This window comes from Mya arenaria, chromosome 11, assembly GCF_026914265.1.
Source record: "Mya arenaria isolate MELC-2E11 chromosome 11, ASM2691426v1".
NCBI lineage: Eukaryota > Metazoa > Mollusca > Bivalvia > Myida > Myidae > Mya > Mya arenaria.
This window is the reverse complement of record NC_069132.1, coordinates 28373018-28385109: the sequence shown is the minus strand read 5'-3', so window position 1 is coordinate 28385109 and position 12092 is coordinate 28373018. Positions and strand designations below refer to the sequence as shown.

At 38.2% G+C, this 12092-nt stretch overlaps 1 protein-coding gene across 1 annotated transcript in view; it reads left to right on the top strand.

The window, feature by feature from the left end:
- Positions 1-6842, top strand: part of LOC128208182 (uncharacterized) — a 48913-nt gene extending 42071 nt beyond the window's left edge. Inside the window, exons 8-14 of the mRNA XM_052911613.1 lie at positions 97-247; positions 432-608; positions 888-1012; positions 1515-1616; positions 1811-1910; positions 2258-2430; positions 6719-6842. Coding sequence (XP_052767573.1) covers positions 97-247; positions 432-608; positions 888-992 — 433 coding nt within the window. The 3' untranslated portion in view covers positions 993-1012; positions 1515-1616; positions 1811-1910; positions 2258-2430; positions 6719-6842. The remainder of the gene's footprint in view (positions 1-96; positions 248-431; positions 609-887; positions 1013-1514; positions 1617-1810; positions 1911-2257; positions 2431-6718) is intronic.
- The last annotated feature ends 5250 nt before the right edge of the window (positions 6843-12092 follow it).

Sequence of the window (12092 nt, the reverse complement as noted above, 5' to 3'; positions counted from 1 at the left end):
GTACTTTATTGAACAAGCATTTTCGTTTTAAAACAAAGTCTTCCCTTCATTCTCTTAAACTACATCAACAATTGCACCTTCTCTCTTCCTTCGCAGATCCTACTGTATATATGACTCAGTGACCACCAACAAAGTCAACTCAGTGAAGTTTGCCTGTCCCAAGGGCTGTTACTGTCCTGAGGGAACTGGCTATGAATGGCAGACCTGTCCCAATGGAACATTCAGCAATAGCTTTTCTCTCATCCAGGTAAGTTTCCAGTTATATTTTACCCGAATGTCAAGTACGTAATGTTTGCATATCCTTCCGGGAATTGACTGCATGTATGACAGCAACATTCAGCATTGTATTGTTACTGTAAATGGTAAGTTTTTTGTTGTTAATCATTCAAATGTAACACAATAAATTCATATCATACATAATACTCTTTAAGCAGTCTGAGTGCACCGACTGTCTTGCCAGCAAGTACTGCAACACAGAGGGTGCCACAGCAGTCACGGGTGACTGTAACACGGGTCACTGGTGTCAGTCTGGTGTTGACAGGGGAGACCCCGATAATGATGCTGATCCCTCCACATACAATGCAACCTGTGGACTTGGGGTCATACTGGTAAGTACTGATTTCTTTTAGTTTAAACTGATTTTTTTTTTTAAATGATAGCGCAGGCATTTTATTTATGGGAATTCTAGGAGAAAAATGTGTGTCCTATATGCAGTGATTTAAGGTAAACATATGACATCGTTCACATATAGTCCGTGAATGTTTTTGAATTTTATTCCAACACAACAAATTCATGAATGACATCCAGGCTTTTTGATAAATCTGTTTAAAAAAAAAGACATAGGCAAAACCTTTCTCAAATATAATTTGACCACCATGATATTCCAGGATATGGTAGCCTTTGTCCCACGGGCACATACTGTCCTCAGGGTTCAGAGGTACCCATTGATTGCCCCACTGGTAGGTTCCAGGATGAAATTGGACAGACCTTGACTGCAAAGGATGCCCTGAAGGTTTGGTCTTGCTGGCACTATGTTGTGCGAGAGTGTGGTCTTGTGTTGTGGGGGAAACTGGAGAACTTGCAGTAAACCCCATTTGTCTGGCTGTTGACCAACACCAAAACTCACATACGCCCAGGCCAGGAATCAAACCCATGTCTCTATGGTTAGAAGCAAGTGCGCTTACCTCTGCGCTAACCAGACAACCAAGTTTCAAGATTTGCTAGATTGACCAAGTTTCCACAGAAACATTTCACATGTATGTACAGAATGGCTTATATATATATATATACAAAGTAAAAAAAAAGGAAAACAATTAAATAACATGAAAATAAGCTTAGAATAGATGAAACACTAAACTATATGATATTTCAAAAGGCATGCTTCTTTTTCCTTATGTATTAAATGATGAACAATGTTTTTATTGACATTGTTGTTGTGTACGGTACACTTAAATAAAAAAAAAAAGATAACACATGCAAATTTGTGTTTAATATGAGCATCTTCAATGTTCCAGATGTGGATATTACTGCATTATTGGAGCCACTCAGCCCACACCAACTGTGGCCAGTCAGGGCGGGAAATGTAAACTGGACGGTTCGGAAGGCTACACACAGGGGTGAGTAATACATAGTTGCACTTTCTTTTTTATCATAAAGTCAAATGAGTTAAACATAATAATGCATTGAAATTAGTTCTCTTCTTTTGTTCATTTATCAAGTGTAAATCTATAATGTGTTCCATTAAGTGCATTATTGTTTTTTTTTCAAGCTATGTGTATGTTATATATCTAGATGCCCATGCATATTTCAGCACCTACTGCCCAGGGGAACTATAGTGCCCACAATATGTTCTGAAGGTTCATACTGTCTCACTGAAAGACTACATGAACCTGCTGGGCCCTGTGATGCTGGTAAGATCCTTTACCAAGCTTATAGTCATACATGCCATTTGAAGAAATTTGTTTCATTTACTGTATGGAAAACCCTCATATTATTATGTTAAAAACATTTGTTAATTAATAGGAAATTGACTTAAGGTAGGAAATGACTTAAGATGTTTAAGGAATAATTTGAACAATTAAGGAGAGCAATTTTTTCAATAAATAATACTTAGTAATAAGATCTGTAAAGTTTGCCCATTTTGTTCTATGCATTACATCAACTTTGGATGACCAATAAATATATTCATGCAACTGGTTCAAATAGCCAAATAGCCAATGATTGTTTGCCTCCACTTCAAAGCTTGTTTTATCCCCAGGTTACTGGTGTATGAACGGCAGTGTCTGGCAGGAACCCTTTGATGGAAACACCGGAGACAAATATCCCAATATTGTCCCCAGGGTAGTGGCAGTGGAACATCATTCCCCATGGGCTATTATCTGAATGCAGAGGGAAGCACTGCACTGTCAAGTTGTCAGATTTGTACTCTAGGTTTGTATCAATAACATCGAATTTCATTTTGACCGATTCACAAACAAATTTCAACAATATGTGTTCCTTTTATTATAAAGTTCTTTTAATTTTCTGAACAATAGAAATAGGTGTTTCTACGCTCACAAGTAAATGTACCAATAACTATTTTTGTCACTGTGATTATAGGTCATTGTCTGAATGCTGAATGGAAAATGAAGCATTTTGACAAAATTTTGCCCCTTTTTCTACTCAGAATTTACTTTAAAGTTTGCAAACCACCTCAAATATTTTCAAAGTCCATTGACATCTGGCTTTGAAACTTTGCACGCTTTTTCACCATCATGCCCCCAACCTGTACACAGGAGGAGATAACTATATAAGTCCAATACCCTACATTCAATTGACTTAATACTTCACACAGTTGTTCAGGGCCATCACATGATGAGGTTAGATAACTCCATATTATTCTTTACACAGATTATGGCCCCTGATTGACTATGGAACTTGGGTTCAAGTTTTAGGGCAAGTTGGAATATTTATTAATAACTTCTATATCCTTTGTTCAATTGACTTAATACTTCACACAGTTGTTCAGGGCCATCACACAATGAGGTTGCATAACTCCATATTATCCTAAATACATGTTATGGCCCCTGATTGGCTTAGGTTAAAGTTTTAGGGCAGGTTAAAGTTTTAGGGCAAGTAGGGATTTTCACTTAAAACTCCAATACCATTCATTCAATTGAGTTAATACTTCACACAGATGTTCAGAGCCATCACATAATGAGGTTAGATAACTCCATATTATCTTTTATACAAATTATGGCCCCTGATTGACTATGGAACTTAGGTTAAAGATTTAGGGCAGGTTGGGATATTGTTTAATAACTTCTATACCCTTCATTCAATTGACTTACTACTTCACACAATTGTTCAGGACCATCACCCAATGAGGTAACATAACTCCATATCCTTAATACAAGTTATGGCCCCTGATTGACTAAGGTTAAAGTTTTAGGCAAGTAAAAGTTAAGGGCAAGTTGGGATTTTAATAAAAAAAACTTCTATACCGTTCATTAAATGCACTTAATAAAATTCAAAATTATTTACGACCATCTAACAACAAGAAACATAGCCTAAATAGAAGTTATGGTCCTTGAATTATTATTACTATTATTATTATTTATTTATTTTTATGCCCCGAAGGTGGGCATATTAAAATCGCACCGTCCGTCCGTCCGTGTGTCCGGCTCAATAACTCTTGTCCGGGCTGTAACTTTCCCTTGTATGGACAGATTTTAAAATAACTTGCCACATGTGTTCCACATACCAAGACGACGTGTCGCGTGCAAGACCCGTGCCCCTACCTCAAAGGTCAAGGTCACACTTAAGTCTTTATTCACAATGGAGTGCTGCATTTAGGACAAAGAGTATAGGTTGTCGTGTCCGGGCTGTAACTTTCTCTTGTATAGACAGATTTTAAAATAACTTGCCACATGTGTTCCACATACCAAGACGACGTGTCGCATGACCGACCCGTGTCCCTACCTCAAAGGTCAAGGTCACACTAAGTCTTTATTCCTAATGGAGTGCTGCATATAGGACATAGAGTATAGGTTGTCGTGTCCGGGCTGTAACTTTCCCTTGTATGGACAGATTTTAAAATAACTTGCCACATGTGTTCCACAGACCAAGACGACGTGTCGCGTGCAAGACCCGTGCCCCTACCTCAAAGGTCAAGGTCACACTTAGTGTTTATTCACAATGGAGTGCTGCATATAGGACATAGAGTATAGGTTGTCGTGTCCGGGCTGTAACTTTCCCATGTATGGACAGATTTTAAAATAACTTGCCACATGTGTTCCACATACCAAAACAACGTGTCGCGTGAACGACCTGTGTCCCTACCTCTAAGGTCAAGGTCACACTTAGTGTTTATTCACAATAGAGAGCTGCATGTAAGGACATAGAGTATAGGTTGTCGTGTCCGGGCTGTAACTTTCCCTTGTATGGACAGATTTTAAAATAACTTGCCACATGTGTTCCACATACCAAGATGACGTGTCGTGTGCAAGACCCGTGTCCCTACCTCTAAGGTCAAGGTCACACTTAGTGTTTATTCACAACAGATTGCTGCATATAAGGACATAGAGTATAAGTTGTCGTGTCTGGGTTGTAACTTTCCCTTGTATGGACAGGTTTTAAAATAACTTGCCACATGTGTTCCACATACCAAGACGACGTGTCGCATGACAGACCCGTGTCCCTATCTCAAAGGTCAAGGTCACACTTGGGTGTTTATTCACTCAATCGAATGCTGCATATATAAGGACATAACAGTGTGGGTTGTGAACTATGGGTGGTATTTTTTTTATGTTTAGAGGCAATTTAAAATAATTTGCCATATGTATTTGACATGTAAAGGCAAGATCAACTTTTCATGTACTGACCTTGTTCATAGGTCAATGTCACAATCGGGGGCATTCGTCACATACTGTGACAGCTCTTGTTTTTTTTATTTCCTTTGAAAGGCATATTTGTATATTCTTAACCACATTTTCATAATGGGAAATCAAGTTATTTGAATGACTTGCGTCATTGTTTGGGCGGGCTGGTGGGAGGGCAGCATCAAAGTCACCTTAATATGTATCAAATAATTTTAGTTAGGTTTGACATAAAGAGACCAAACTTGGTATTATTACATCGTTATTGTATTCTAAGTCAAAGCGGCGTAGTCGAGCACGCTGTCTTAAGACGGCGCTCGTTTTACTTAGAATTTACGTTAAAGTTTGCAAACCACCTCTAATATTTTCCATTCAATTTATGTAAATATCTCAGCACATCATATATTGTATTGAAATCTTATCTAACAGTGATCCATGCATGTTTCGCAAAAAAAATTCACTCCATACACTGAAAAGCGGCAGAATTGTCAAGCCCGCTGTCTCTGTGACAGCTCTTGTTTATTATGCCCACCCTTCGAAGAAGAGGGGTATATTGCTTTGCACATGTCGATCGGTCGTTCTGTCGGTAGACCAAAGCTTGTCCTAGTGGTAACTACACAATTCCTTGACATATAATGGTCATCAAACTTGTCAGAAAGGTTGGGCCTGACCAGTAAATGACCCCTATTGATTTTTGGGCTCATGGGGTCAAAGGTCAAGGTCACAGTGACATTTAATGGTAAAATAATTTTAAATCTTGTCCAAGTGATAACTCAAGAATGCCTAGATCTATGGTCATCAAACTTGATATGGAAGTTGGGTCTGACCAGTAGATGACTGCTATTGTTTTTGGGGGTCATCGGGCCAAAGGTCAAGGTCACATTGACCCTGAATGGTAAAAGGTGGTCTGAGTGATAACTCGATAATGCCCGCACCCATGGCCCTCATACTTGACATGGATGCTGGGCCTGACCAGATCATAGTAACCTTGAATGTTTGGGCCTGACCAGAACATGACCCCTATTGATTTAAGGGGTCAAAGGTCAAGGTCACAATGACCTTGAAAGCAAACTCAGCAATATTTTTACCTATGGCCATTAAACTTAACATGAAGGTTAGGCCTGACCAGTAGATGACTCGTTTAGACTTTGGGGGTCCTCTGGCCAAGTTCACAGTAAAATTTAATGCAAAAAAGTTAACAAATCTTCTCCCAAAGATATCTTAATAATGCCTGAACCTATGATCATCAAACTTGACATGGAAGTTGGGCCTGACCAGAAGATGACCATGAGTCAAAGGTCAAGTTTACAGTGACCTTGAATGTGAAAAATGTTTCGAGTGATAACTCGACAATGCCTGCACCCATGGCTCTCAAACTTGACTTGGAGTTGCGTCTGATCTGTAGATTACCCACTATGATTTTAGGGGTAATCAGGTCAAAGGTCAAGGTCACAGTGACCTTGAATGAAAAATGCTTGTCTGTGTGATAACTTGTCAATGCCTGCATCCATGGCGCTCAAACTTGACATTTTGATTTTTTGTGACCAGCTGATGAGTCCTATGGATTTTGAAGTCAATGAGTCAAACGTCATGGTCATATCACACTTTATCCTCACACTTTGAATGGTCATAATCTTAAAACTGCCTCAATGGCATCCAATATCAGTGACAAATCAGCTGTCATTTTGGTCCATGCATATTTCATTTATTTGTCCATATAATCCTGACAACATGGTGCTGGGGGGGGGGGGGGGGGGCATAATGTTTGACAAACATCTCTTGTTAACAATTGCTTTGAGCACTACATTATTAATTGTTAATACTATGTATTTAAGTTTAAACTTTCATACTTCATGTTATAGGGGATGGCAAAATGGACTTCTCTTGACATTTAGCAAAGTTCTTCACAAATATGGTGATGAGCTCAGGACCATTGGAAAATTGCCATGGAAACGATAGACTGACCTTGGAGACAGAAGGACAAGCAGAGACTGGCCTAAGAGATACACACACGAGACTGGCTATGGGGAGGGAAGGAAAAGCATAGACTTGCCATGGATACAAAATGACTAACAGATACTGGACATGGATACCAGAGGACAAGTAGAGACTGTTAATGGAGATCAGAGGACAAGCAGAGACTTGCCAAGGAGACAGTAGGACAAGCAGGAACTTGCCATGGAGACAGAGGGCCAAGCAGAGGCTTGCATTGCAAACGAAAATATACAAAGAGACAGAAGGATATGCAGAGACTTGCCACGGAGACAGAAAGACAAGCAAAACTTGCATTGGAGACAGAATGACACACGGAGACTGGCTATGGAGACAGGACAAGTTGAGGTTTGCTATGGAGACAGAAGGGTAAAAGAGACTGGCCATGGCAACAAAAAGACACACAGAGACTGGCCATGGAGACAGATGGACATGTAGAGACTGGTCATGGAGACAGAAGGACATGCAGGGACTGGTCATGGAGATAGAAGAACATGCAGGGACTGGCCAGGGAGACAGAAGGGCATGCAGGGACTGGCCATGGAGACAGAAGGACATGCAGGGACTGGCCATGGAGACAGAAGGACATTCACAGACTGGCCATGGAGACAGAAGGACATGCAGGGACTGGCCATGGAGACAGAAGGACATATAGGGACTGGCCATGGAGACAGATGGACATGCACAGACTGGTCATGGAGACAGAAGAACATGCAGGGACTGGCCATGGAGACAGAAGGATATGCAGAGACTCGCCATGGAGACAGAAGGACAAGCAGAGACTGGCCATGGAGACAGACGGACAAGCAGATGCTGGCCATTGAGACAGACGGACATGCACAGGCTGGCCATGGAGACAGAAGGACAAGCACAACAAAATCTCTGCATACCCTGTCAAAGTTTCTTTACTATGCACACAATGACATCTTAAGAAACGTGTAACTATTTTCCATTTATCCATAAAATATTATTCTGCTTTTCTGTAAAGAAAAAATAACCTGTATGATATTGCTTAGATTCATGCCTTGCATAAGTTGTATTTGCTATCTATATATAGACATGTATAAGTTTTATGCAATAAACTAGTTTGAGCTGAGTTGAGAATTAGTGTTGCAATTTAATTTTAATTTTCCTTCAGCATCAGTGGCCCTTTTAACCATAAAACACCAATTTTTGAACAGAAGAATGAAAACTGACATCTTCTCTTTTGCCAGCAATCTTATATCACTGATTGCCAGACATTTAGGCAAAATTTACAAATTATTAAGTATATTAAAAAATGGTCATGACCATCAGTCTGTAAGAGTGCAAATTTAAGTTAATTTAGAACAGGTTTAAAACGTGATGCACATTACTTTAGAAGAGATGTCATAGCTCATTGATGTGTTTAAAAGTTCTAGGAATTATTTATAAATGATTTTAAGTTAAGTATATAAATATGTATACACAAACTCAAAAATGCCCCTCTCAGCATTAGCTACTAATTGATAATTATTCCATAGTGTTCAGGAAAGTTGTGGAACTGCAAACATAAAACAATAGAGGGGTCATCTCTGGTCAAGGACAAATATTTCGTCTTTCTAACACGAGACCCTTGACCTAATAAAGATTAGGGTAATCACAGTGCTAGTTTGTATGTGGTTAGTCACGTAACCAAACTTGATAGTATATGGGAGTATGAAGTTAATTGGTCCCAGATATTTTGTCAACAAGTTTCAACAACATAGCTAGTGTTTTAAGTGAAAAGTTACCATCTAATGGATCAAACTAATCTGTGAGTATATGTTTGTTTTGTTTTCCTTTTCACACCCTGTGTCTGAGGTTGCGCAGAATATTTTCTCCCTTGCCTTTGTTATATTTGGACGAGTACTCCTTTAACTACCCTATGTTTACCTTGCAGTAGTTAGATACTGTCGTTTATTTCGAAAACCTGCAAGATATGCCCATGGCCGCCTCTTGCTGGTCCAGGCAGGATACCGACCCCTCGGTCGACAGCAACCTGAAGTATGGGGAACCATGTAGAAAAACAGTAAAAGCATATCTCACAAGTTAAACCATTCGTCTGGTTCCCTGCTTACTGATCTTTCATTCAGTACGATAACGACAGTGTTAGGGGAATGAACTCCAGACTAGTTAAACCATGTGAATAACAGATCGTTTGTGGAATGTGACGTTTTATCTATTGTACAGATGTTATCCGGGTGGAGGCGAAACAGGATACAGGAGGATTCATGTAATACAGCAGGAATCTAATTAGTTTACAGGAATTCGCTGATAACTGATTTATTACTGAAACATTGAAGTGTACGCATATTGGAATATGATTAATAAGGGGTTTATATTTGAAAATCTAATGAAATTGTTTTTAAATTGCTTGATTTACTGGACACCAGATAAGGCTCAGCAAGTTTAAAAGTTCAAGACCTGTGTGACTGATTAAATGTTTAACAAGAATTCTTGAACTGTTTCCGAAAATCAATCGTTAGACATCTCATCGGTGTCCTCAAAATGTGTATGGGCATATTAATCGTACAAGTTCGATAATCAGCCATATTGTTACTGTTATTCCAGGGTTAGTGTCCTTTAATTTTAAAACGTACCAATAATTGGCATTGTCTGCTAACTAACTTTAAAATCCTTTGTCCAGTTATCACCAAATTTGGTAAGAATGTGTTTGTGCATGATATCTCGGACATTTTGACTATCAGCCGTATTTCTCTGTATTCAGTAATTCTACAGTTATTGGCCTATAATGATAGAAATACCTCAAATTGGTCCTGTCTGATAAATAACTTTAGAATCCTTTGTCCATTAGGGAATGATATCTTAGACAATTTCGTTACCCAGCCATATCACTTGAGTCATTCAATTATATAAATTAATTACTTCATACGATCACCAAATTTGGGTAGAAAGTATATGGGCAGAATAACTCGCCATGTCGCCTCAGTCACTGTGCACAGAGTTATAACCCTTGAACTGGCAAAAACGACTCTACAGTCTCCGCTCTCTACCTTTGGCTTAAAATTCAACCACTTATTACAAAATTTGGTGTCCTAAAATAAAGAGTTGTTTTGTGACAGTTGACACTCTTGTATACATGCATATAAGTCACGGCGTAGAAAAAAAGAACAACGACACTGCGTTTCTTCCACTTGCAGATATATTCACGACTTTCACACTTCGTGTTTATGATGACCATCAAATACCTGTATAAGTTGACATAAAGTACTAATGGGTGAAATAAAAGCTGATAAAGGCATAACTGCCTTCGATAAATTAGCTGACAATCTGGTCAACGGACAGTGGTCAGACCTCAGAGCTTCACTAGTCATGGGTGGCAGTGCCACACAGTGAATATCCCCGCGAAATACCATTATAAATGATACTGTTGTTGTTGTTGTTGTTTTTTGCTTTTTATTGCAACCTTTTAGATGTACGATGTTATTTGCGTACACGCCGAGACTATATTAATTGCTATTTATAGCATTATGTCATGTTATGTTATGTTATGTTATGTTATGTTATGTTATGTTATGTTATTGCTATTTAAGACCAGCTGAGGCGGCTGTGAACATCCTCACGCAATTCCATCATGAGGTGAGATTTATTTAGATATTGCTATCTTACACTGATAAAAACATTTTTTTCTTTTCATTATATGCCTAAATTGGAGTAAACGTCACTGACTTACACTATTTTCTTGAAAACCGCGCCAATTTGTATGCGTACGTAACGTGTCGTTAAAATTGTATCCCAGCCTGTATGGTTGTTGAATGAATAGTATTGTTATTTATACCTATAAATGTAAATGCAAATATAACAAAAATAAAATAGTTTCAATGATATAAAACCTTTTTTAAATTTAAATAAATCACAAATTGCCATGAATGAGGGTGCATCCACGTGGTATGACCTGGATATGTATTAAATTGTGTTTTTCTAAAAATAAAGGCCTAGTTTAATCCTTCTAAAGGTGACCCCCCCCCCCCCTCATTTTTTAATAATAAACCGTGTATTGTTCACAACCTCTATGTCTTGATCTTAATCTTACTGCCTAATTGTTTTATCAGATCTCCAGTCTGATGATGATATTCTGCTGTGCAGCATTTTAGGTTTTATGATAGCCTGAAATGGACCCTAAATGGCCCTGAGCCAATAAAAAAATACACAGGGAATTGTACCTTACTGTGACATAAGCGCAATAATAAGGATATGCTTAGCAGAGGATTGTCAAGCCAAACATCCTTAAATTAGGCCTTTAAGTATTGTCCTTTTTCCACATAAAAAAACAACAACAAACAAATGTGCATACAGAGAAAACGTTTTATCATGCGCATTTTGCTTCAAAATATCGGGAGTAATTAGTGGGCGATACTATTTCCCGGTTCGGGACTCATTCGGTCTCTGTTTTCAAAAATATAAAGTATTGATTGATTGACAATTGATTAAAGGCCTAGTTTAAGGAATGTTTGGCATGAAAATCCCTGCTGTGCATCTCCTGCTAATTACACTGGTGTCACAGTAGGTGCCAATCTAGCTCAATTTCATTGAAATTTGAAATACTTACCCATTGTTAAGTATTTTGCAAATAAGTTCAATACAAAAATATAAAAATTAAAATAAATATTAGTGGATACTTGTAATCCTTATCGGTTTTTCTTTTAATTTCCGTATATTTTTTTTGTTCAATATGCTATATATGTTACAGTAAGATTGTAAAACCAGGGATTTCATGAAATCCCTGAAAATTTCAGTAATTTCGCGAAATTACTGAATCACTCAAGGATTTCATGAAATCCCTGAAAATTCCAGTAATTTCGTGAAATCCCTAAAAAATGTAGTCAGGGATTTCATGAAAGGAGGAAATAAGCAGACAATACATCTTATGATTTTTTATTTATTTATACATGTGAATAATCAGGTATACATTTCAGGTATAGTTTCTTGCGTTTCAAACTCGGTCAATATTTTCGCCAAAATTACAAACTGCAAATCAGAGAGAAAACAGTAAAACTCATCAATTTACCGGCATCTAATTTATTGACAATTAAACCCTCAAGGAAAGCACTTTGATGATTGTGTTTAAAAAAGGCACCAGTGCATTGAGCACTGCAGTAACTGATTAATGCGGCACATTTCCCATTGTATATTGGGCATATCTATCAACAGTTTATTTGTTGCATCACGTGAGGCTGGAATGACATCTTGAGTTACACTTCAGCTTTGCTTTAAAACATTTGC